Source organism: Cucumis melo, chromosome 1 (assembly GCF_025177605.1).
Source record: "Cucumis melo cultivar AY chromosome 1, USDA_Cmelo_AY_1.0, whole genome shotgun sequence".
Lineage (NCBI taxonomy): Eukaryota > Viridiplantae > Streptophyta > Magnoliopsida > Cucurbitales > Cucurbitaceae > Cucumis > Cucumis melo.
Genome location: NC_066857.1, coordinates 8473226 through 8496885, shown reverse-complemented (window position 1 = coordinate 8496885; position 23660 = coordinate 8473226). Strand labels below are relative to the sequence as shown.

General features: G+C 32.0%; 3 protein-coding genes across 5 annotated transcripts in view; all 3 read right to left on the bottom strand.

The window, feature by feature from the left end:
• Positions 1-7469, bottom strand: part of LOC103500402 (protein GIGANTEA-like) — a 45253-nt gene extending 37784 nt beyond the window's left edge. Inside the window, exons 1-2 of one of the 2 annotated variants that reach the window (XM_008463690.2) lie at positions 7196-7469; positions 6539-6927 (exon numbers count right to left, since the gene is read on the bottom strand). In XM_008463690.2, the coding sequence (XP_008461912.1) occupies positions 6539-6625 (87 nt within the window). In that variant the 5' untranslated portion in view covers positions 6626-6927; positions 7196-7469. Of the gene's footprint in view, positions 1-6538; positions 6928-7085; positions 7162-7195 lie in introns of those variants that run through there. The other variant, XM_051086240.1, reaches the window with a different exon arrangement.
• A 2676-nt stretch (positions 7470-10145) lies between these two features.
• On the bottom strand, positions 10146-11908 carry LOC103500400 (uncharacterized). Of its 2 annotated transcripts, XM_008463686.3 has the most exons (4): positions 11649-11900; positions 11330-11488; positions 10860-11078; positions 10146-10514 (listed from the first exon to the last, which is right to left on the bottom strand). In XM_008463686.3, exons 1-4 carry the CDS (start codon positions 11862-11864, stop codon positions 10173-10175), a joined length of 936 nt encoding a protein of 311 aa, XP_008461908.1. In that variant the 5' UTR covers positions 11865-11900; the 3' UTR covers positions 10146-10172. The 2 variants fall into 2 exon arrangements, with proteins under 2 accessions (XP_008461908.1, XP_008461909.1); XM_008463687.3 differs by lacking the exon at positions 11330-11488 and having other exon boundaries at positions 11649-11908.
• A 437-nt stretch (positions 11909-12345) lies between these two features.
• Positions 12346-13288, bottom strand: LOC127151379 (CDT1-like protein b). The gene is made up of 2 exons (XM_051090960.1): positions 13147-13288; positions 12346-12735 (listed from the first exon to the last, which is right to left on the bottom strand). The coding sequence occupies exons 1-2, from the start codon at positions 13267-13269 to the stop codon at positions 12433-12435; spliced, it is 426 nt and encodes a 141-aa protein (XP_050946917.1). The 5' UTR covers positions 13270-13288; the 3' UTR covers positions 12346-12432.
• Positions 13289-23660: the final 10372 nt, after the last annotated feature.

Sequence of the window (23660 nt, the reverse complement as noted above, 5' to 3'; positions counted from 1 at the left end):
AGACTTAAGCTCAAAGCACAAGAATATTGTACTAAGAGCAAAAGAATTATGAGAGAATACAAACTAAATTGAAAACTTAGGCAACAAGAAGAAGACAACCTAAACAAACGAAGTTAAACAGAATAAAGCCTTTTCAAGGCAAAACAAACTGAAGAAAGCTAAATATAAAGCAAAACTTGACAACTCTATCAAGAGGAGCCCATTCAAATATGATAACTTGCACACTCAAGTCTTCTATATGAGAGGAGAAAGAGAAACACCAAGGAGAAGTAGCTGGCCACCTCAAAATTGTTCTTCTCAGTGCCAACAAGAACCCAGAGAAAACTCGAAAAGATCTTCCAAAACAAACAGAAACTTATTCCAAAAGAACTCCCCAGAAAATACTCCCCTTTGGCAAGCCGTAAAAACGGAGACCAAAACACAAAAGCCATAAGAAGCCGGCTACCACAAACAGCAAGGCTTCAACTCATCCACCCATGCGAGAGAAACCTGGGAAAGGCAGCAATGGTTCAAATCTGGAGGGACTACAATGGACATTTATGCTGCTAGATGCTGGTGGAAGATGTTTTCTATCTTTGATGTTCCTAGGGGCAGACCCTCGTTGGTCCAGGTCTTAAAAAAGGCCCTCGGATACTATGGGTTAATGTTGTCAAGGCGTTGCTTGCGAAAATGGTTTGAAATGAATCAAAGGGTGTTTCATGACAAAAAGATTGGATGGATGGATCGATTTGAATTAGTTCGTTTAAATGTTTCTTCTTGGTGCGCTTCTTCCAAGCCATTTGAAGACTTCTTCATTCAAGTTGTCAAGGTGTTATGTTCCTTTATTGGTCTTATGATCTTTTTTTTCTCTTATCAATGTTCTAGTGAAAGTTTTCAGTAACTTTTGGATTGATTTTGTTCTTTTAGATATTGAAAGTGATGAGGGTGCTAAGGGCGTGTCAACCTAGTTAAGGTGCCCAGATGGACCTTCTGATCCTAAGATTGTTTGTATCTTTGTTATATCTTGTCCTTGTATTCTTCTGTTCATTCATTCTCTTAACGAAGTTTTTAGTTTCCTTTAAAAAAAGAGTTATCGAAAGTAGAGGCGTAGAACACAGATTTACGTGGAAACCCTAGTACAAGGAGAAAAACCACGATGCTGATATTTCTTATTATTTTCTTATGATAACAAAGGTACAAAAGGAAAAACATTTATAGGCAACATGAGCCTAATTAAAATAATAAAAAATTAAGGTAAAGTAAATCTCAACTACCCTTAGGCTGACAACATGACCCAAGCCCACTATTTCTAATACTTCCCCTCAAGTTGGGACGTAAATGTCAAAAAGACCAAACTTGCTAACAAATAAATCAAAGTTTTGTCTAAAAAGCCCCTTTATAAATATATCAGCAATCTAAAGGCTAGAGGGTATGTAAGGGATGCAGATGCTACCACTGTCCAGTCTCTCTTTGATATAAAGTGTCCACATGTTTGGTTTTGTCATGTTGGATCAAGTTATTGGCAACGCTAATAGTTTCCTTATTATCGCATAATAGTTTCGTAGGCACCTCATAGTCAAGATAAAGATTAGACAACACCTTCTAGAGCCAGATTTCCTCACAAATTCCCAAACTCATAGCCCAGTATTCGGCTTCAACGTTGCTTCGAGCCACAACGCCTTGCTTCTTACTTCTCCAAGTAACAAAATTGCCCCACACAAAAGTGCAATATCCCAAGGTGGATATTTTATCAACAATAGCCCCTGCCCAGCCAGAGTCAATATAGGCCTCAATACACCTTCTGCAGTTTTCCAACTTTAACCCTTTACCCAAAGTAGCTTTTAAATACCTCAAATTCTATTAACGGTCTCCATGTGGTCTTCATAAGGAGCCTTCATGAACTGACTGACAATACTCACAGCATAGGAGATCTCAGGCCTAATGTGAGACAAGTAAATCAGCTTTCACACAAGACGTTGATATTTCACTTTCTCAACAATAATCCTATCACCTGAACTTCCAAGTAGGGGTGTAAATGGGTTAGGTTGGGTTGGAAGACATTCTCAACCCAACCCATATTTTCGAGTTGGTTAAGTTGGCAACTCGAATAACTTGAATTAAGTTTCCAACCCAACCCGTAAAATATAGGTTGGGTTGGGTTGTCGGGTTGTCGGGTTGTATTGTTTCTTTTATCATTTCTAAATTCTAATGTTTGTAAAGTTCAAAATTGTTCCTTTAAAAAGAAAAAAAATCAAAATTGTTGTACATTCAAAGTTTCAAGCATCCATTAATTCAAAATTTCATACATACATATAAATATAATATAAATAAATAAATATATATATATATATATATATATATTATATTAATTCGGGTTGAGTTGGGTTGACTCGAATTTTTCAACCCTCCAACTCGAGACCCAACCTAACCTAAAGAAAATCAAAATTTTCAACCCAACCCAACCCACATTTTAAACTAACCCAACCCAACCCATACCCATATAATATGGGTTGGATAGTTCGAGTTTTCGGATTATTGAAGCTATTCTCACACTTCTACTTCCGAGTTTGGCATTAAACTCAATGGGTGTATCAGCAGGATGAGATCCCACATACATTATAGGAAATTTGGGGTACATGCAACACATTATGTAAAGTCAATCCTTCAAAAGGAAAAATCATCCTCGTCCCGACAATGGGAGCCAAGGAACCATCTGCTATTCGTATCTTCTCATTACCAACACACAAAATATAGGACACAAAATGTTCTGAGGATCTTGTCAAATGATCAGGAGTCAAGAATCTAGGGATTTTTCCCACCAACACTAATAAGACTGTAGGATTGAGGTATACCTGGTTGGGCAATAGCTCCTAGTGTAGTTGAACTGGGATCCCCAGGTAGTTGAGAAAGGCTAGCAGAGTCACTCATATAAGCTCGCCCCATGTTCTATTTGTCGTTGGAATGGCGTTTCTTACCTCCTGAGGGACAACCATGTAGTTTCCAACACTACTCCTTGGTATGTAACTGTTTCTTACAGTGTTTACAGACAGAGATCAGTTTTCCAGTATGCTTCTCACTGTCATGACAAGGGACCTCGCACTGAAGGTAGTGGAATCAATAGCGGGGTTCGTTAGACTACTCATAGCACAAGTACGATCTTACTCAAGGCGAACCTCAAAACAAACCTCTATCAAGGAGGGTATAGGTCTCTGGCCCGATATACTCCTGCGAACAATATCGAACTTAAGGTTGAAACCTGCAATAAAAGCATATATCCTGTCAACCTCCTTGATCCTGGAGTACTGTATACCATCGCTGGAACAATTCCAAACAATTTCTCTGCATAGGTCTATTTCCTGCCAGATAAAAGAAAGTTTGTTAAAGAAGGATGCCACATCCATTGTCCCATGTTTGCATTCATGAACTTGTTTTTGCAGAGTGTATAAATGAGAGGCATTCTGACGCTTGGAATACAATTCTTGAGTCGTATACCAAATGTTTTTAGCGGTTGCAGCATACAGTAAAGGCTTGTCGATCTATGGATCCATATTGTTGATCAATGTGGACTGAATAAGAGTCCTCCCATTTCCAGTATCGCTCCTAAGTGTCTCCTGATGTAAGGCAAGGTATCTCCCCTGTCAAGAAACCAAACTTGTGGCACCATTCAAGAATCATTTTAATAGACTGGGACCACGAAAAATAGTTTTGACCATTCAACTTCTCCCCTGGAAAATACCATGTAGATTGTGCCACTGAATTAGACACATAAAAAGAGGACAAAGAAGGGAGCGAGGTTATCAGATTTTCATAATACACCGGTGAGGTCAAACAGTTGTTGGACGGAGCCCCTAGCGTTGCCTCAATCGTTGCAATTTGCTATCGTAGCATGTCAACTAATGAGCAATACCGAGAGACAGGCCCTGTTCATGGTCCCTTGACTGCACTGAGGATTCACCTACCTCAAAGGTAGAGTGGGCTGGATTTCCAACCTCAGGGCAGCCACTAGGGTTTGCGGCTAACCCAGCAGGAGACGACGCAATCACACCAACAGCAGAAGACTGAACCAAGGTCGATAGTTGAAGAAGTCTTGACAGCGGTGCGTGCGGCAGTGCATACAATGAAGGTGTAGGCGCGGGCGACAATTCTGAGGACCAGGCGGCGCGTATGAGGGAATCCAAATCATCGGCATGTATGGGACCAATGCAGCTGAAGGCTGCTGGTTGCCAGACAATTGCAATTGAGCAGGAAGGCTAGCTAGTGGGTTCTGAAGACGCCGAAACCACTCATCCATGACAAACGCTGATCTGGGCATCAACTATTGTGGCAACGGCTGCACTGATGTCGACAGTTGTCCCTTCTGTTAGGGTTCCATTAAGTGTTTGATTGTCTAGGGTTTATTTGATATCTCGCTCAAATACCATATTGAAAGTAGAGATGTAGAACAAACAAAAATTTATGTGGAAACCCTAGTATAGGGAGTTAAACCACGATGCCAATATTTCTTATTATTTTCTTATGATAATAAAGGTACAAGGGGGAAAATATTTATAGGTAACACGAGCCTGATTAAAATAATAAAAAATTAGTGCAAAGTAAATCTCAACTACCCTTGGACTAACATGACCCAAGCCCACTATTTCTAACAAGAGTTAAGGACTTCCATTTGGCATAATTCAAAGAAAAATGTTAACTCTCTTGGAGCTCTTCGATTTTCAAATAGCTTAATATAAGTCTTTTTGCATAGGAGATCCAAAAAGGCTAAATGTCAAGTCTAAGACTTCATTAGAAACAATCCTGATGCACCAAGAGTCCAAGTTTGGAATCTTCATAAGAGCCAACCTTCAAAGAAGCAAGAATCTCCGAAATCAATTGCAAGGCAGAAATTTCCTTGTGTTTCAATTATAGATGAAAAATAAGGCTCCAGAAAGTCGTTCTCACTTTTTATGCACAAATGCGCCAGGAAAAAATAAGAAAAGACCACAACAACCGCCTAATACTAAAGAGTAGGGAACCTCTACTACCAAGCAGTTCAACCACAAAATTCCACAATGCCTTCACCTCCTTTCCCTCCCCTACAAAAGACAATAAACTTCCTTTTCCATACCATGCAAAGTCTCCCTTGCCCCACTCACTAGCTGTCTTTAACTAGATCCCTTTTTTACCCCTACTAGACGAAGTTTGCATGATAAGAGGCCTCATAGATCAAGATTTGGTTCCCATTTGGTACAAAAACATATTAAATCCATTTAAAAAAAAACTTTTTCTCAAACTACCCCTAATTTTTTATTTCTAAAGAACATAATTAGGTTCAACTTTCCTAAGGCTTGGCATAATACTTAGAAGCTATAGGTCAAATCCCTTACGTTCAATGCCACACTATTAAACTAAGGTGTCTCAGTTATTTTGCCTTTGATATTCACACCACAACCCAGTATTTACATAGGAAAATAAGGCCACTAAGGCCATTCATATAGTATCTCATTTGTTCCCATTGCAATCATATCCTTTTTCAATATCATCTTCACCTGAGGTGGTCTATTCTAATACACATGAATTCAGAATATTTGTCTTAACTGGAACGCTTTTATATTACCATTATATTTCTTTTCTATTGTTTCTATGTTTGTTATGTATTTCTTTCCCCTTTGGGGTCACTTGTATCTTTTAGCATTACACCAATGAAAAGTTTCTGCTTCCATTTTTTTTTATTTTAAAACAGATACACACATATGGTAAGAGGGCAGCCCCTTTTAATAATCTACTCTTTAAGTGAACCCGTCACAAGCAAAGTTAATAGGTAGTTAGAAGCATGTGGCTGACAGTCGCAAATGAAAATTAAGCAAAAATATTAAGACCCTTGTACTGAAATTTTTCATAAAACACAAACTCTGTTTGCTAAGTCTCCCAAATTGAGCACATCACGTACGTATATATCAACATTTCAGGGATCTCAAAACACTATATGTGTGAATATCTAATTAAGATCCATTCATGCATCCATTACATATGATATACATAGATTAAACATGTTTATTTCCAGCAGATGTTCACACGTATATAATCCTTTAGCATGATGTAGCTAACTAAAACTATATGACTTGCTTGCTTGCTACTTCCTCTCTTTTCTTTTTCTTTCTTTTCTTAAAGGAAATAGCCTAAAAGTACAACATTTCATTAATTAAACTAAATATACAAAAGGGAGGAGAACCTCTGAAGCTAATGGAGAATTCGGTCCAATGAGAAAAGGAGATAGAGCACTATCATTTTGGCAAATTTGAAGCATATTCTAATTCTGTGAGCAATTAAAGCAATTCTCCACATGATAAAGAATTAAAAATCTAAAACACATCATACAACGTTATCAACGAAGAAAAAATCAAGGAAACCAATAAAACATTATTTAAGAGCTACGATTCGGCAGCTTTCAGAAGAATGACAAATACAACTTCAGGCCGATACACAAACATACTAATCAACTTGGACTATATGAAAAACAATGCCATAATATGCGAGAAAGTACAATCCCAAATTTATATGTCAAACATGAAAACTTCTGTACCTTTCTTTGCTGGTCATCATCTGGGGGAGGCCAAAACAAAGAGGATAATTGAAGTCTATCGATCCATCTCTCACTCGAAGTTGCCATCTACTTTCTATAAATTTCACTTAAAGCTACCTCCTCAATTACCAACACATTAACCAGGTAAATGCACAAACTCCATCTTCATATACTACCAATCAAGAATCCAAATGTCGTAATTCAACATCCCAAAACGACAACCAATTTTGATAAGCCACGAACTCGAAAAAGAAAGTTCGCTTAAAGAAATGTATCCCCAAGTTCACCAAAATCCGACCCTTTTGTTCCACTGTTGATGTTCCAAGTTTCAATTTCTGAGAAGTTCCCAAGTTCACAATCCCATATTTACAAATGCCATAACCAAACCTCTACAAAGATAAATACAAAGAAAAAAAAACGTAAATCCAACAAACAATAAACCATAACCAACAAAATGAAATTATGAACAATTCTTAAACCAAAGATAAACAATTCAGACCAAATCAGAAACACAAGAAATTGAACTCAAAACAGAAACAACAGATACCAAAAGAAATAATAAAAATCAAAACAAGAAGCTTCAATTCAAAATTCAGAACTTCTATTCTAAATTGTCACCAATACACGAGAACAAATTGTAAAAAGAGAGAGAAGTACCTCGAAATCGATTTCGCTTCACCTAAAAAAAATCACAAATTGTAACTCTCTCTCTCTAGAAAGTATATTCCTCTGTTTAAATGCGAATTAATTATTAATATTATTTTTTATTTTTTATTTTTGTAGAGAGAGAGAGAGAGAGAGGGAGAGAGAGAGAGAGAGAGAGAGAGAGAGAGAGAAAGGATCTTTAGAAGGGCTGTGAATTTAGAGAGAGAAAGAGGGAAGATCTTTAGAAGCGCTGTGAGAGCTTAACGTTATTGCATACGTGGCATTGATATTTATTTCTTCTTCATTTTGAAATCCTTTCATACATAGATTTTACTATATCATCATAAATGAAGGTGAAAATACTAAATTACCCTCAATATGTGGGAATAGTTTAATCATTAAGAAAGTTTAGTGCGTAAAAAATAATTATTTGTAAGGCAAAGACAAACCGACCGTGATGACTTGATGAGATATTTCCACTCGGAGCTATGTTACAGTGTGGCGAGGCTTCAGTGTTCTTCTCGTTTTTAAGCCGTTGATTTCTTTTTTTTAATGGAATCATCTGCTGCGTTATAATTTTGTTTTCTGATGTGCTGGATTCCTAGTTTTTATTTTATTTTCGTTAAATTTTAAATATTGATTGAATCATTTGACCCCCAAAACTTTATTTTCACCTTTTTTTTTAGATGCAAAAGGTTGTTTTCCTAATTAAATAATCTTAACACAGTTTTAGTGGGTTGGAGGTGTCTATTTATTCTCAACCATGACTTTTTTTTTTTTATATACGTAGCCTTAATATAGATTATAGAATCTGGCTTTACTAAAAAAATTTGAATAATGTTAAATGGGAATATACCTTTCATATACGTAGCCTTAATATTACTTTTTTTTAGTAAAAGAAATGTTGAATAATGTTAGAAGAGTAATAATGTAATATTAAACTTACTATAATCTCTTAGGAGCAGGGCACAAAAAAGCCACGTGTCCAGACTTCTGCAATGTCATTTTCTCATCCCCCAATTAATATTTTTACATGTCGGATTTTGTACATATTGTAAGTGAGAAGAGTGTTAAAGTATTGATATAATTAAATTTATCATAATCTATTAGTTAAAAAATTTAGGTCTGGTAGGGTAAACGTGCATCAGTGTTGGTTTTATGTTTGTTTACTACAACCTTTTGATTCTTTCTCTTTATGCTTCATGCTTACCAAGTGTGTTAGAGCTCTAGTCCCAAAAGTTAAAAGTAATTTAGGTATGGTAATCGTCAAATTTTAAAAATACCTTTGATCACTAGAGCGTATTCATTCTTATAATTTTAAAAAATTGTCATGAGATTTTTCATCATGAATTAGATACAACGATAATTCACAATGACATAGTAAAAAAGGTGTCAGGTTTCTTTTGTTTATATACTTTTAGTGAGTAATTATCATTAGAAACTAGAAATTAGAATGAAAAACTAGTGGTCAAGAACATTCAATTATAGTAACTCAAGATTTAGTCATACATAAACAAATATATATAACAAAATAAATGAAGTCTCCATATGACTAAGTCACACAAATATATTGTTATAAATTTATAATAAAATAAAAATCATTCTCATATTGAGTCTGACAATACTATGTAATAAAAACTATAAGTGTCACATAAATGTTTTGTAGTGGTAAAGTTATAATAATCTTGGAACAACGTTGGAATAAAATCACCACACTAATACTTTGTACTAACAAAGTTAAGACTTTAGCTCTCAAGATATAATTATTATAAAGTTGGTTGTATTTTTGGATATTCTCCTGAGATTCTTTTTTTCACTATATTTTTGTGAATTTACTTGTTTATAAAATTATTATTTCAAAAGTTTTTTAATCAATATTTTCTAAAAAAAATAGTTTTTGACCGTTTTTCTTTTTCTAAAAAAAAATACAACAAAACTTAAAAGATATCAGTCTCATTTTCTAAAATTATTAAGGTGAGAAATCCTATTTTAAGAATGAAATTTTTTATTCTTAAAAAATGAAAATAATTAATGTTTTTTTTTAAAAAAAAAAAAGAATCTTTCAATTGTATCTTGAATGCATGGTCTCTGCCCTGATCTCACTTTTCTCAACATTCTTTTGAAGGTACAAATCCAACAATTACCTTCCGAAAATGTTTTGTGATGCAATTGGCGACACCATGAAAGGAAACAAAAGCCCAAGACTTACACAAGTCAAATGAAACATCAATATTACCATATTGAGATGAGCTGCAAAGCAATTAATGAATAATATGTTGCATTTGGTCTGATCCCGAAACCTACCTAGTATTCTAACACGCTTGCAGCTTTTTTTTACTACTAATCTGAAGAATAAGGAGTGCTTTATACATGCCAAATAATAAAATTAGCAAGAGTCAAATGGTATTACTATTCAAAATGAATATATTTTTTTTTATCGTTTGAATTTATGGGAATTTGGGATTTTGATCTTGAATTTTGAATGCACAATGCCATAGGAAAACAAAGTTGATGAACGAGACAGGTGAGGCTAAAGCCAAAGAACCTAATTGGGAGTGATTGCAGACACATATCTCTCTGTGGAAATAGACCCTTTTGGTGTAAGTTGACAAGTGGAAATAGAACCTTTTGGTGTAGGTGAAAGGTGGGTAGCATTGATGGTGGCAGTGGCACCTTAAAATTTTGCAACTTTAATATCATCAACTCAAAAATCTTACGAGGGAACATATTAAATCAGACAAAACCTTAAAAAAGAAGTCCCTTCAACTTCTTTTTAGTTTAAAGAGATGAGTAATTCTCCCTCTCTCAAGTGTACTTTCATCAACTCCTTGTATTCAAACTTTAATCCAAAAAGATCTCAAGTAAATACAACTCTGATGACTTGTAACTTTGACCTGAATGTCGTTCACGACAATCCAACATCATAGTAATAAAGCTAACACATCTCGGCTGCAAAGTACGATTAGGAAGAAATGCGTGCATGTAATCATTAGGATAGGTAAGTTAAAAGAAGGGTCATTGCATTGTACAAAGAATGTATGAGGATTGAAGACCTTAAATTGCCAGTCCAACAATATGAGCATCCTAGGACACACCCAATAATGAAGAGCTGTAAGGAATTTTCAACAGACAAGTGAGCTGCGCTGAAGACTGCAGAACTAATTACTACTGCTTGCTGCCATTGCATCTCAGATGAGATTGATGCTAATAGAAAGCCTCTGTATACAGTCTCTTCTAAGAAGGGAGTCACAACACAATATGCTATGAAGCATGCTGTTCTTGAGATGTTGCTGCAGTCAAGAATCTCTTTCAGCACAAGGTTGCTTACAGCCTACAATCGAGTGGAACTGTAATCTTGTGAACGCGAAATCACACTTCTGAATTATAAAAAAATGTCCATAAAATTTGCAAGTCTCAAGAAAATCTATGTTTAATGAATTTTCAAATATTAACAATGATGAATATGGTTTTGATATGGTAGAAGTAAAAACAACTAAAAAAATGATTTATACATTCTATATTGTGATCAATAAATGGAGCAAGGCCTTGTAGTCCTATAAACTTTACAATTCTGATACAGACCAAACAATGCTATTACCAAGCGATCTGAAGCAATTTTAAAAAATTCAATAGGAAATGCAAAAGTAGGCCACAGACAGAAATTCGCCATACTGACCTTTGGTCCAATCACTCTCTCTGCAAGGAGTGATGTAAGGAAAACTAATGACAATAGGAACCCAACTCCAAACGCTGATGCAAATATCCAATTCCTTTTGCTGCATAACTCATTATCTCTAAAGAAATTTCTGAATCTGTAATTTGGCTTAGCAGTGAGCTTTAGTAGAAGAAGGGTCAGAATGAACTCTAGAGTTTGAATTGCAAGCCTTGATAGTGCCTGCATTGCAAATGAATAAACTGTAGAAATGAGCCAAAGAGTAATTGTCACTACAATTATAAACAAACCAAACTAAGTATCTGATGATGGTTAAGATAATCACAGAAATGTTTATCAAATGACATAAAACTCAATTTTGTTCAAATTCAAACCAAACCCATTTGCCATACTGCACTTAAGATTGTAATATATGTATATGAAGTTTAGTTCAGAGTCATGGTTCAAAAGATATAATCTAAAGAAGCACAAACCTTAGTTTGAGGATCAAGAATAGGCATATGCATTAATTGGGAAACCAAAGACAAGCTTCCAAGGCTCAGAGGAATATGCAAACTGAAAATGTAAAGAGCCATTGTGCTCCAAACAGTATCATTGTCCCAAGGGGTATCCCGTGGCAGAGCAGAAAAGCCCTAATTCAAAATAGAAAATTGCAGTCGAACTTTGGAATGAGAAGCAACAGTACCAGAGATGTTTGAACAACAAAATTGAATATTTCAACAAGAATTTCTAGAGATCCAGAGATACCCAAAAGAAAAGAAGAAACATGAAGAATTTTTTTTTGGAATTCACCTGAAAAGCTTCATGAGTAGTTTGGTTCTTGCTGCAAAAGCACTTCAAGGGAGCTTTAGAATTGAATTTAAAACTGCAAAGATGGGGAAAATGGCGTAATTTTGAATAAAATTTGTCATAGAATTGTTCCCGCTTGGCAACAGTAGAATGAAGATGAGGCAAATGCTGTATCAATAATATCATTGCTCCGAAGACACTCTTGGCTGAATTCTGCATTTAGATCCATTTTACAAAATTTGGGAAATTGGGCCTCTTTGACCATTTACAATTCTATCATTTTCATCTTTAAAAAAGATTCTTCCTAATTTAGCCATCTATTTTAATTTAATTTCAATATTTCAATGACATCAAAAGTGGTGGCTCATTTAAGTTGTTAATTAAAAGTGGTCATATATTTTCAAAATAAAAAGGTGATATTTTTTGGTTTGTGGACATTTTAGTTTTTGAAGTTTGAAAAATCTATACTATCTAAAATACATAAAAAGATACACATGTTTTCCTCATTTAGTTTTTTTAGTGATCTGTTGTAGTGATACATATAATTTTACCAAATAAAAATTAATAGATTATAGATATATTAAAAAAAATTATAGCTTTTATGTAGATAAAATATTAATGTATAGATTTATTTATAATAGATTTGATTGGGAAGTTTTATTGGTTTTAAATTGGATTATCAATCATATTTAATAGGTAGTTGGGAACAAAAGATTAAAAAAATATACATAGTGGAACAGATATTTACAATTAAATATTTTCGAATTTGATTTAAATATTGATTTTTTTAATATATTGATTTATCAACAACTTTACAAGAGAAACACCACCTAAAAGATGGTGAGAAATGAGATAACCCCGTGAATTCCTTCTGCTTACTCGAGCCAGTGGTAGATTTAACAGCTCGAAAACCTCGAATTTCTTCTAAATGGTGGTTAACAGAAGTCCCTTCTATTGATTGCATCGGTTGTTCAGGGGCCAATTGCTTAATCGATGTCTCGATAGAAGATAGCAAGTTGGATTTTGCGACAAGATCTTTACTTCGGAAATTGAATGGATTCGGCAGCAAATCCTTTGGAACATCATCAATCTGAATATAGAAGCATGTATTAGAACCTAGAAGTTTTGAACGACCAAGAGATAATATAGCCAAAATATAAGAAAAATGACTTCCAAAACGAAACAGAGAAAACAAGGCATTTTGGTGGTCATCATGCAAATGATAACAACAAACTTCTATAACCAGAATGCTACAACTCCTTGTTGTTTCATAACTTAATTCCTAAACTATACAATTTATGAAAAGCAATATTCATCGAGCACCAATGTACTATGTTTAAAGACATTCTTATCCACTTAAAAAAAGAGCAAAGTGCTAACAATGATATAGGGATGTCAGTATTCCCATTTCATATAGAAAGAACAAACATTATAGGATTCATGAGCAAAGATACAGATAAATACTGAATCTACAAATCGCAGAAGGAAAAAGTTGGCATACCTCTAGATAGGAACTCAGAAATTTTGAAAGTCGTTCCCGAAACAACTTCCTCAGTTGCATATACTGGTCCTCCTGATTCCCTAGAACACCAAAATTGAAAGATATGTGAAGATCCGGCTTCATACAGCTGATCCGCTCATCATAGACCACAACCTTTTTTAGAATAATGGCTTCAGGTAAAATAAACTTAAATTGAGCTAAATGCCCATATGAAAACCTCATGCGCTCATAGCCATCAAATTCAGAATTAGAAAACAGAGAAACTCTCCAAGTCGTATAAAAGTCTATGAAGGAAATGACACAGAATTAACTAAAACTAGAAGGATTTGAAAACAGTCATCACAATATCATGGGACAAACACAATTGCATTTTAAAGAAGTAACAAATGTACAAATGTAACCCCCAAGTTAAGGTAATTTATTTTAACTATCTTAAGTTAATTTTAATTAGTGTTGAAATTAATTTGGGTGCTAATGGAATTTTGATTAAAGTTGTTTGTGTAATGAGATTTGTATTTAGGAGAAATTTGATGGACTATATGTGATTATGTAATTAATTAACTTTGAAGTTGGAATAATTATATTATATGGATAATATGGTTATGTAAAGATATTTGTTTTGGAGAAAAATATTTTGTGGAGAGAGAAAGAAATTTAAAATAATAATTATATAATGGAAAATATAATAATTATTTAGTAAAAGATAATTATGATATTTTTATTTGGGGAAAGGTGGATGTGATTGGTGGAATTATTGGTTTAAAAATGGAGATTTGAGGGGTTTAAACGGAGAGAGAAAAGTTTTGAGATTTAAGTTTGTTTCAGGGAATGGAGTAAGGAAAAAGAAAAGAAATAATGATAATAGTAGTAGTATTATTATTATTTAAAGAACCCTCGTAAAGCGTGAAAGTGGAAAAATAAGTACTCATCTTCTTCCACAAACCCTAGCCTCAAGGACCGCCACCACTACCACCTTTGCGTTCGCCAGCCACCGTCAACAACTGCCCCTGTCTTTGCAGCCGATCATCTTTCCGCCGAGCAGCAGTGGCATCGAGCCAACAGCCGTCGCCCGAGTCGTCTCCCCACCTTCATAAGCAGCCTGTCACCTCCATTGTTCCGTCAGCTGCAGTGTCTCCGTCAGCACTCTGCTGCAAGTCGTCGATCGCTGGCTCGCCGTCACGGTCATCGCTCGGTGTCGTCAGCAAGTGTTCTTCGCAGGTCGACGTGTCGCCTTCCTGCGCAACCCAAGCAGCCCTCCTCTGCCCCGAGCTGCATGTAATTGAGCCGCTCGCCTACCCAACCGTACGCAGCTGAGCTGTCCGCCTACCCGAGCCACCTTCTGCCTTCTAGTCGAGCCGCCTAGCTGTTTCCTCTGTTTTTCAAGCCGTTTGAGCCGCCAAACCAATTTTTGATCCTTTTCACCTATTTTGGTAAGTTTTGTTTGGGTTTTGGTTGTTTCTCAACAAAGATCAATTTTAAACCTTAAATAATTTAATTATGTATTTAATTGAATTATTTTCATGATTGGTCAATTAGGGGTTGATCCGAAGATTTTTCCCAAACCGAGGATAACTTTGGAATTTTTCTTCAACTTTGGGTAAGTTGAGATAATTGGAATTGGACCCTAGGCAATTAGTAATTAATTTATTAATTTTAGTGTTGGGTTCATTTGTGCTTAGGGCTTGACTGTTGGGGAGCTTGACCGTGACTGTTAGGATAATTTTACTGTGAGCTAATCTCCAGGTAAGAGATTCTACTACTAGACCTACGAGTGATATTAAGAGATCGCATGTATTTATAATTATGCCTGGATGGTAGCTGAATTGCATAACGCCATGATATTGATGATGACCGACACTGTGTTGATTACTGATGCTGAGAATTGATGTTATGTTATGACTAGTAGTATATCGATGAGGATGACTGCGTTGTGTTCATGTTTACGATATTGGTTAAGTATGTTATGATTTTTATGATACGACATGTTTACGATGATGTTATGACATGTTACATGCTATGGATATGGTGTTTGTTAGCTTTAGCTCTTAGAGTCGTACCCGCATGGGTGTCCTTCGAGATCACCACCTTTTTAGGACTGCATAGTCCAACGAGACCCCCAGTCTGACATTGACATTGACATAGACATGATTCGAGTGATTCGACGGGATCACTCGCAGCCCGATTGTCTTAGTGTTTCCTTCTGGTACACTAAAGACCAGTTTGTCCTAGGTGCTCCTTTGGGTTCACCAATGACCAGATATGTTCCTACAGGATCACAGATTGCACGTGTTCGAGAACGTGCTAGTTCAGGGGTACCACTTTTCAGGACTCTAATAGGAAGTTAACAGGCATCTAGCGGGACTAATAGTGGGTCCCTTACTGAGTATATTTTTATACTCACTCTTTTTATTTCTATTTTTCAAGCAGAGGCAGAGGTAAGAATAAAGGTAAGTTGGCGAATGACCAGAAGTGACTGTGGCGAGCTATAGGGACCCGTTTGCTTCCGCTTTATGTCATTGTTCGAATTCCAGTATTTACATTTTTATTTTATTCTTTTATTGTTATTTTATTTCTTTAAAACTAGATAAGGCCCAAGTTAGGATTTTATTTTAGATTTATTTCCATAGACATTTGTTTAAGCTTTTAAATGAGAAATTTGAGGTTTTGTTTTATTTTTCTATTTTAAAATTTATGAATTTTATTTATCTTTTAAAATAGTAATGACTTCGGCTTAGTATAAAGAGTTGGGTCGTTACAACAAACTTCTTCATTGTTACTTATGCGGCCAGTTAGATAAATTATCCTAAAATACTAAATTAATCTGCAGTAGCATCAACATGTAAATGGATGGAAAAGAAAAAGGCGATGAGGAAGGCAGAATAAGTGCCCATCAGTGAGGGCTTCGATCTTAGGACAAACATTAGAGAAGTTGGATGCAACACCTTTAAATCGCGACAACTGCATTGCAGAATCCAAACTACAAAAGAACTTACTCTCAAACCTGCAAACACCACAATAATAACAAAACTCATTCACAAAACATTCAAAATAGATCTAAAAGAGCCACGAACCATCAATAGACCACATTCCAAGATCGAGAAACAAAAACACTTACTTCTCAGGAAATTTCTTAGACTTATTTTCAACCTACTGACTTTCATTCGACCACAAATCTATCTTTCTTCTGACCGATTTATCTTCAGTAGGCAACCGACGATTTGATCCACGGACAGGCGCAACCTTACGCTTCTTAGTTCTGACAGAGAGCTCCCCTGGCTTCTCCGGCATCTTGGAGCTCAAGGATTGTGGATCCTCAAGTAAAGATTTGAAGTTAGAACGCAAAGGTTTCTTCAATTTGAAGGGTGGTAAAGTTGATGATGATGATGAAGAAGAAATTTTATTTGAGGAGTCGGCCATTGTTATCGATTGAAAGAAGGAAAAGAAAGAGGAAATGGGAGATTCTTGGATTTTGGCGGGAATGAGGAGATGGCACTGCACAGTCAGCTTGATACGTGGAGTTCCTGCGAAAATGGTTTGGGTGTTGTGGGCTCGTCAAAGGGAGGTGGTGAACTGAGAAGAACGAAGTTGAATAAATATGGGTAATTAAAATATATAACGATTTTTAGAATAATTATTAAGTATGTAGCAATATTTAAAAAAAATTGCAAATATAGCAAAGTCCATCAGTGATAGACTTCTATCGTTGATAGGCTCTTATGGTTTATTAGTGATAGACCAACATTTGCTACATGGTCTATCAGTGATAGACTCCTATCATTGATAGATTTTGACAGATTTTACTATATTTTTCAATTTTTTTAAAATGTTGCTATATACTTAATTATTTTGAAAAAAATTGCTACATTTGCAACTATCCTAATAAATATTGGGAGTCGATCACCGTTTTTATACTTTTAAAAAAATACAAATCAAAATCATTAAAGAATAAGGAAATAGAAATTCTTTTCTATTTTCTATTTCAAAATTTAAAATCAATTCCAAAATCACGAGATTTTTTTTAAAAAAAGAAAATATAGTGAGAATATAGCATATACTTACGTTAATAAGTAGTAGTAGTAGTAGTAATAATAATAATAATAATAATAATAATAATAATAATAATAATAATAATAATAATAATAATAATAATAATAATAATAATAATAATAATAATTTTTCATGTCACTCTAAACTTTTAATTTCGATTAAATTTACATAAATGTAATAATTTTAACAATGTATATCACTTACTAGTTTTAACAAATAATAATAATAATAATAATAATAATAATAATAATAATAATAATAATAATAATAATAATATTCCTTATAAACTTGTTGATAACAATAAAATAAGATTTTACCAGCACAATATATATATATATATATATATATATATAAAATAGGGTCGAATAGTTTTTTATCTTTAGATTTTAGATTTAGTTTCTATTTGATGCCTAACTTTCAAAACCTAACAATTTTATTTCTATAACTTTAATAAAACTTAATTTTAGTCTTTGAGTTAACAAAAGTATCGGTTAACTTAACGGAAAGATGACTAGATTAATTTTAAACCAAAACATATAGTATAGCCACCTATTTTTATCCTACAATTTTTTTATTCTTTAAATTATTAATTATAGTAATTGTTAAGATATTTTACTCATTTATTTTGTTAAAAAAGAAAAAAGGTAAACTCTTTTTGTAATAATATGAAGTCTTATGTTTTCTTTAATCTTTTATTAAAATGGAAAATAAAGTCATTAATGAGAATATCTATTATTTACAAAAAAAAAATTCAAATCATTTTGACTTATCACTTTAGGAAAAAAAGCAAATTAATTTATGTATACAAAATCTATTTTAATTTATCATATTAGGAAAAAAAAAATAATTTATTTTATACAAAATCCTTTTAATACCATATTTGATTTATCTTATCACTTTAGGAAAAAAGCAAATTAATATACAAAATCTATTTTGATTTATCATATTAAGAAAAAAAATAATTTATTTTATACAAAATTCTTTTAATACCATATTTGATTTATCTTATCACTTTAGGAAAAAAACAAACTAATATACAAAATCTATTTTGATTTATCATATTAGGAAAAACAAATAATTTATTTTATACAAAATTCTTTTAATACCATATTTGATTTATTTTTATCACTTTAGGAAAAAGCAACAAATTTATTTTGGACAAAATCTTTCAATATCATATTTTTACTATTTTAGAAAAAAGAAAATTAAATTACATAGTATCTAATTTGATTTTATACTTATTAAATTTTCCTAATTTGTGGCACACCCCGACTCTATAAATAGGATCCTTTGTCATTTGGAAAAGGGAGAAGAAATCGAGAGAAATTCTTGAGAAAAGAAAGGCTTTAGAGAATAAATTTTTTTTAGAATCTCTACAAGAGAATTGGAAGAAACGTATTCCTCTGCAAAAAGGTGGGTCATTAGCTTTTTTGCTTTATTGTTTTTATTTTTATTTTCATATTAATTTTTTTTACCCTAATTCTAATCCCATAAAAACTTAGTTGGAGGTTGCATTAGATAGGATTTACTTCCAAGGATCCGCACCTCATACAACAAGTAATTTTCTTCGGAATTGAATGTTATTTTTGTTCTTCTCTTTTCAAATGTAGAGAGAAAAGAAAAAAAAATGTATAAGAAATTTTTTTTTTCTACCTATTTATTGTTATGCTAAAAAAGTCTTTTAACATTGTTCTTCCCTCTAAAAAATAGAGAAAAAAAAGAAAAAGTTATAAGAAAAATCTTATATTATATTATTATTGTTGTTGCTATTATTATTATTATTATTATTATATATATATATATATATATATATATATATATATTTCTTTCTTTTCTTGCCTGTCATCTTTTCTGTTTCCTTTTTTATTTTTTCATTTACTTATATAAGTTTAATTTTATTTATAATTTTCTTTTTTTATATTATTATTATTATTATTATTATTATATAATTATATATATTTTCTTTTTCTTTTGTTTTAGGTGGCGGTGCCGTCCTCTGTTTCTTTTATTTTTCTTTATTTCTTTATTTATTCTCTTATTAAAGTTTAATTTTATTTATAATTTTATTATTATTATTATTATTATTATTATTATTATTATTATTATTATCATTATTATATACATATATATTCTTTTTAATCTTCTGTTTATTTTCTTTTTAATATATATATATATATATAACTTTTGTTTATTTATTTATTTAGTCTTCTATATTTATGATTTTTTTTTAAAAAAATTTGTTATTTTTATTATCATCTCATTATTATTATTTCCTTTCATTATTTTTTTACTTACTATCATCCCTAGATCCTCTTTTCTTCACTTATTTATTTAATTCTTTTTACATATTTATTTGTTTATTATTTCATTTGGTTCTTTTTTTATTTTTTTTCACTTATTTTATTTATCGTTATTATTTATCTTTTCTTTTCCTTTTATCTTAACTTATTTTTATTATCATCCTTTATTTAGTATATGCATGCATTAATATTTTACCTAATTTATTGTGTGGTATATTTTTTATTTCTATTTGACTTTCTTTAAAAATTTCTTGAAAATTTTAATATACTTTTAACTATAATTGTATTTAATTTTAAAATCTTTTTTTTAAATTTTCTCTTTAAACCATTTACAGTTTGTTGTTGCTTTAAAATTATTTCTTTTGAACTCAAAATTAAATATATATTTCATATGGTTTCCTAATCTATTTTTTTTTAAATAACCCACACCGATTTCGCTAAAAAAAATCCTACGATGGAATCTAAAAATTTCTGGGAGTCCGTTATTTCTAGATTCTTGAGGTGAGGGATCGATATCTTTGGGAGTCCGAGATTTGATCCCAAGAAAAAAATTAATTTAATCAATGTTTTAAAAAAAACTTTATTCGAAGACTAGCCTATGATAGAATTTGAGAAATTGTAACAATTTCTCATTCTCTTAAGGTGAGGAATTTTCCCCAATATAGTCTAATTAACGGGTGTATCCCACTTATTTTATGGGATCAATGCTCCAAATATTGGAGTGGTGAGCAATGAAATAAGACATAGTCCTTTTTTTAAAAAATAAATTTTATTCAAGACATTAAATTTGGCCACCGTTTTCTAAAACGGGTGTTATGGGGTACTAACACTTTCCCCGTACACGAATGACTCCCGAACTCAACTCTAGTTTTTTTCATAGACCAATTTTTATTTTATTTAAAATGATTCACTTTATTTCGGTGTCCAATCACACCATAAAAAAGATTGGTGGCGATTTTTTTTTAAAAAAATAACTTTTTTTTAAGGATGTCGGCCGCTCTGCGTCGTCTCGGGTACGTGGCGACATATAGATGCTCTGATTACTCCTAGAAAACAAAAATAATAAAAGAATAATAATTTAAAAGACATTTTTTGAAATGAGTTTTTTTCAAAAATAGAACAAAGCACGTACGAAAAATATTTACATCGTATAAAACAATTAAAAAAAAAAGCCCACAAGTCCACCACGTGAAATAACAAAAATATTCTTGCAATTAATTAGTCACATACGCGTGAAAAAATGGTTTTGTACCCGGTTTAAATGATTTCGTACCCTGTCTAAACGATCTCTTAGCAACGATCACTTGGCAACAGTTTCTTAGCAACGATCTAGTAGTAAGTCTAAACGATCTCGTAGGAAGTCTAAACGATCTTGTACCCCTGCACTAAGTCTAAACAATCTTGTACCCTTGTACCAAATCTAAACGATTTTGTACCCTTCTACATGGTCTAAACAATCTCATAGCAAGTCTAAATGATCTTGTAGCAAGTCTAAACGATCTTGTACCCTTTTATCTAGTCTAAACGATCTCGTATCAAGTCTAAACAATCTTGTACTCTTATACCTAGTCTAAACAATATGATCTTGTATCAATAAAAAAAAAAGAAAATAAGATAAGAAATGAAGAAATTGGTAAATATTTACATAAATAACCATAATATTGTAAAATGAATAAGAAGTAATAATATGTAGAAATTAATAATATGAAGAGTAGATGAATAAATCTTAAAAGAAGAAGTGAAAAAATAGTCACGTTAATCAAGGACAAACCTGACATTTTTGAAAATATCATGGGCTTTTTGATTTTGTTACTTAAATCGTAAATATTTTGGTGTTTTGTTATATTTATGAAAATTAACCTCTTGAAATCTAAAGAATAATTTTTAATATTTTTAACCTCTCTCTTCTTTCTTTCTATCTCCATGTATTCTAAAGCAGGTTTATACTAAATAAACAACCAAACTAACCAAGATCAAGAGAGATGACAAGGGAATACAGATACAACAACTGTTTTCTTTTTCTCTGTTTTCCATTTAAGCTTTAAAAAATGTGAATATGTAGAGAGTGAAGATGATAATGGCAAAGGGTTTTTTTTTTTTTTTTTTTTGTGTGTGATTTTATAACGAAACTTCGTGTTGGTCAGGACTTAGTTTAGTGTGGGACTCATGTTAATCGTATATGAAATCCATGCAACAACCTTATACTAAAGAGAAAACAAGCGGCTTCTTTTTTAGAAATTGTTAGAGAGAAAGAGAGGAAATTAGGAAGGAGGGAGAGCTTCAAATAGAAGAGAAAGACGAGAGACAGGAAGAAAATATTAAAAAATATTTTTTCTCAACATTAGATTCCAAAAAGTGTCCCTTGTTTTTCTTTTATTATTTTTGTTTTTCTAAAATTAACATTTTGCCTATATTTTAGTTTAAAATTACTAATATTTATGTTATCTCAAACACTAAAATTGATTATTATTGAAATCTGAAGACGAAAGTGTAGACTTTGAGACATAGGAACCACATAAAAACTAAACCTAAAACCTTTCCATTTATCATTTTAGGAAATTCTATTTAACAGTTTTGACTTACTCATAAATTAATTATTGAATAGCATTCCTCAAAGTGAAATATAAAAATCAGAGGCAGTGAACTTGAAAGAGTGGAGGTGATTAAATATTGGGAGTTGACTTTAATTTATTACGTAAAATATGAGTTTCTGTACTTGAAAAATAAAATACAATTCTATTACAAAAATATAATTATATATTATAAATGTAGATATCCATAACCTACCTAGTTTACCAATATAATTATTATATAACTATCATTAAATTCTAAGTTGTAACCTATTGAATTATATTTGGTAGCCTATATTATCATATGTCTTATAAATAAAAGGTGTATGATGTTTTTATAAGACACCACAATTGAGTTCAATTGTTATTATTTTGGTTCATGTTATTATTGTTCATATTATTTTTTATATTATAGCACGTTGTCAGTAGGAATCTCACCTCTTTGGAGATTTTATAAAAACAAGAATGGTTTTGTTTCATGTTAAAGACTCGTTGTTGAAATCTTCTCTATAATTTTTGTGATATTTAGAATCTCGTTTAAAATATGGTGAATGTTTTAATTTTGATGATTTTTTCATATGTGTATATTTGTTGTATTCATCATTAATCTTCTCACCACCATCGTTCATCTTTCTTGAATTTAAACATAAAGTTCAAGGAAGTTGGGTATTCTACGTTAATCATATATCTAACTTATATGTTTGCACATATATTGATTGTTAAAATATATTTAATATTAGATTCCTCATTTGATCTAAGCGAATTGTAAAACTCATATAATGCTCTATGTGAGTACTAAAACTAAAATTTTGTGTAATGGTTTGAAAGATACTTTTGAGTTTTTCAAGAAAAATCTTTTGCGGTTGTTACTTTGTATTTAAGTTAATTAGACCGTTGTTTGTTTCTTCCAAGTTTTTCAATCATATTGAAATTATTTCAACATATACTTGTTGGATTCCAAACCTGACTTTTCGAAGATTTAAGACTTTTTAATCAAACTTATTCACACACTATATATGTACATGGGTCACAATCTTTTTGCATTGATGATGAGCATGTATTTCATGAATTATAGGTAAAAGAATTATATTGTTGAGAAATAAAATTTATGTTTGAGTAACTCAAATAATCTTATTTTGAGTGTGATAAAAAAAATAGAAAAGACGTTGAAAATCAAGTGTTTCTTGACTTTAAATTATAAGTTAAATTTACATGGATATGTCGAATATGTTATATCGTGTTTCATGGATAAGTTTATGGTTGTTGCATAAGATATATATGCATGTCATTTAGATTAAAATCTATCCTAGATTGCAGATCATAAATCTTATTTTTTAAATATAATTTTTATATTTGAAAGATTTGATTGAGATGCTTTTTGAATTAGTTTATATTTCATATTTTCGAATATAATTGTTTTATATGGAAAATTTAATTAAGATATTTATTTTCTTAATTGGATTGCATTCTTTTTGACAAATATTGTGGTAGTGTTTATCTTTTATGTGTTAAGATTCTATAATGTTAATATTACTTTTCACATATGAGAATAAATATTTCGATATTGTCTTTAATTTTAGAGTCGTTTGCGAAAATT

Excerpts from the sequence above, each read along its gene's own strand:
- LOC127151379 (XM_051090960.1), bottom strand. The coding sequence starts at position 13,269 with ATGAAGCCGGATCTTCACATATCTTTCAATTTTGGTGTTCTAGGGAAT. Across the intron at positions 12,736-13,146 it reads TTCTGAGTTCCTATCTAGAG|ATTGATGATGTTCCAAAGGA; the intron begins GTATGCCAACTT and ends TTCTATATTCAG.
- LOC103500400 (XM_008463686.3), bottom strand. The coding sequence starts at position 11,864 with ATGCAGAATTCAGCCAAGAGTGTCTTCGGAGCAATGATATTATTGATA. Across the intron at positions 11,489-11,648 it reads CTACTCATGAAGCTTTTCAG|GGCTTTTCTGCTCTGCCACG; the intron begins GTGAATTCCAAA and ends ATTTTGAATTAG. Across the intron at positions 10,515-10,859 it reads AGAGAGTGATTGGACCAAAG|GCTGTAAGCAACCTTGTGCT; the intron begins GTCAGTATGGCG and ends ACTCGATTGTAG.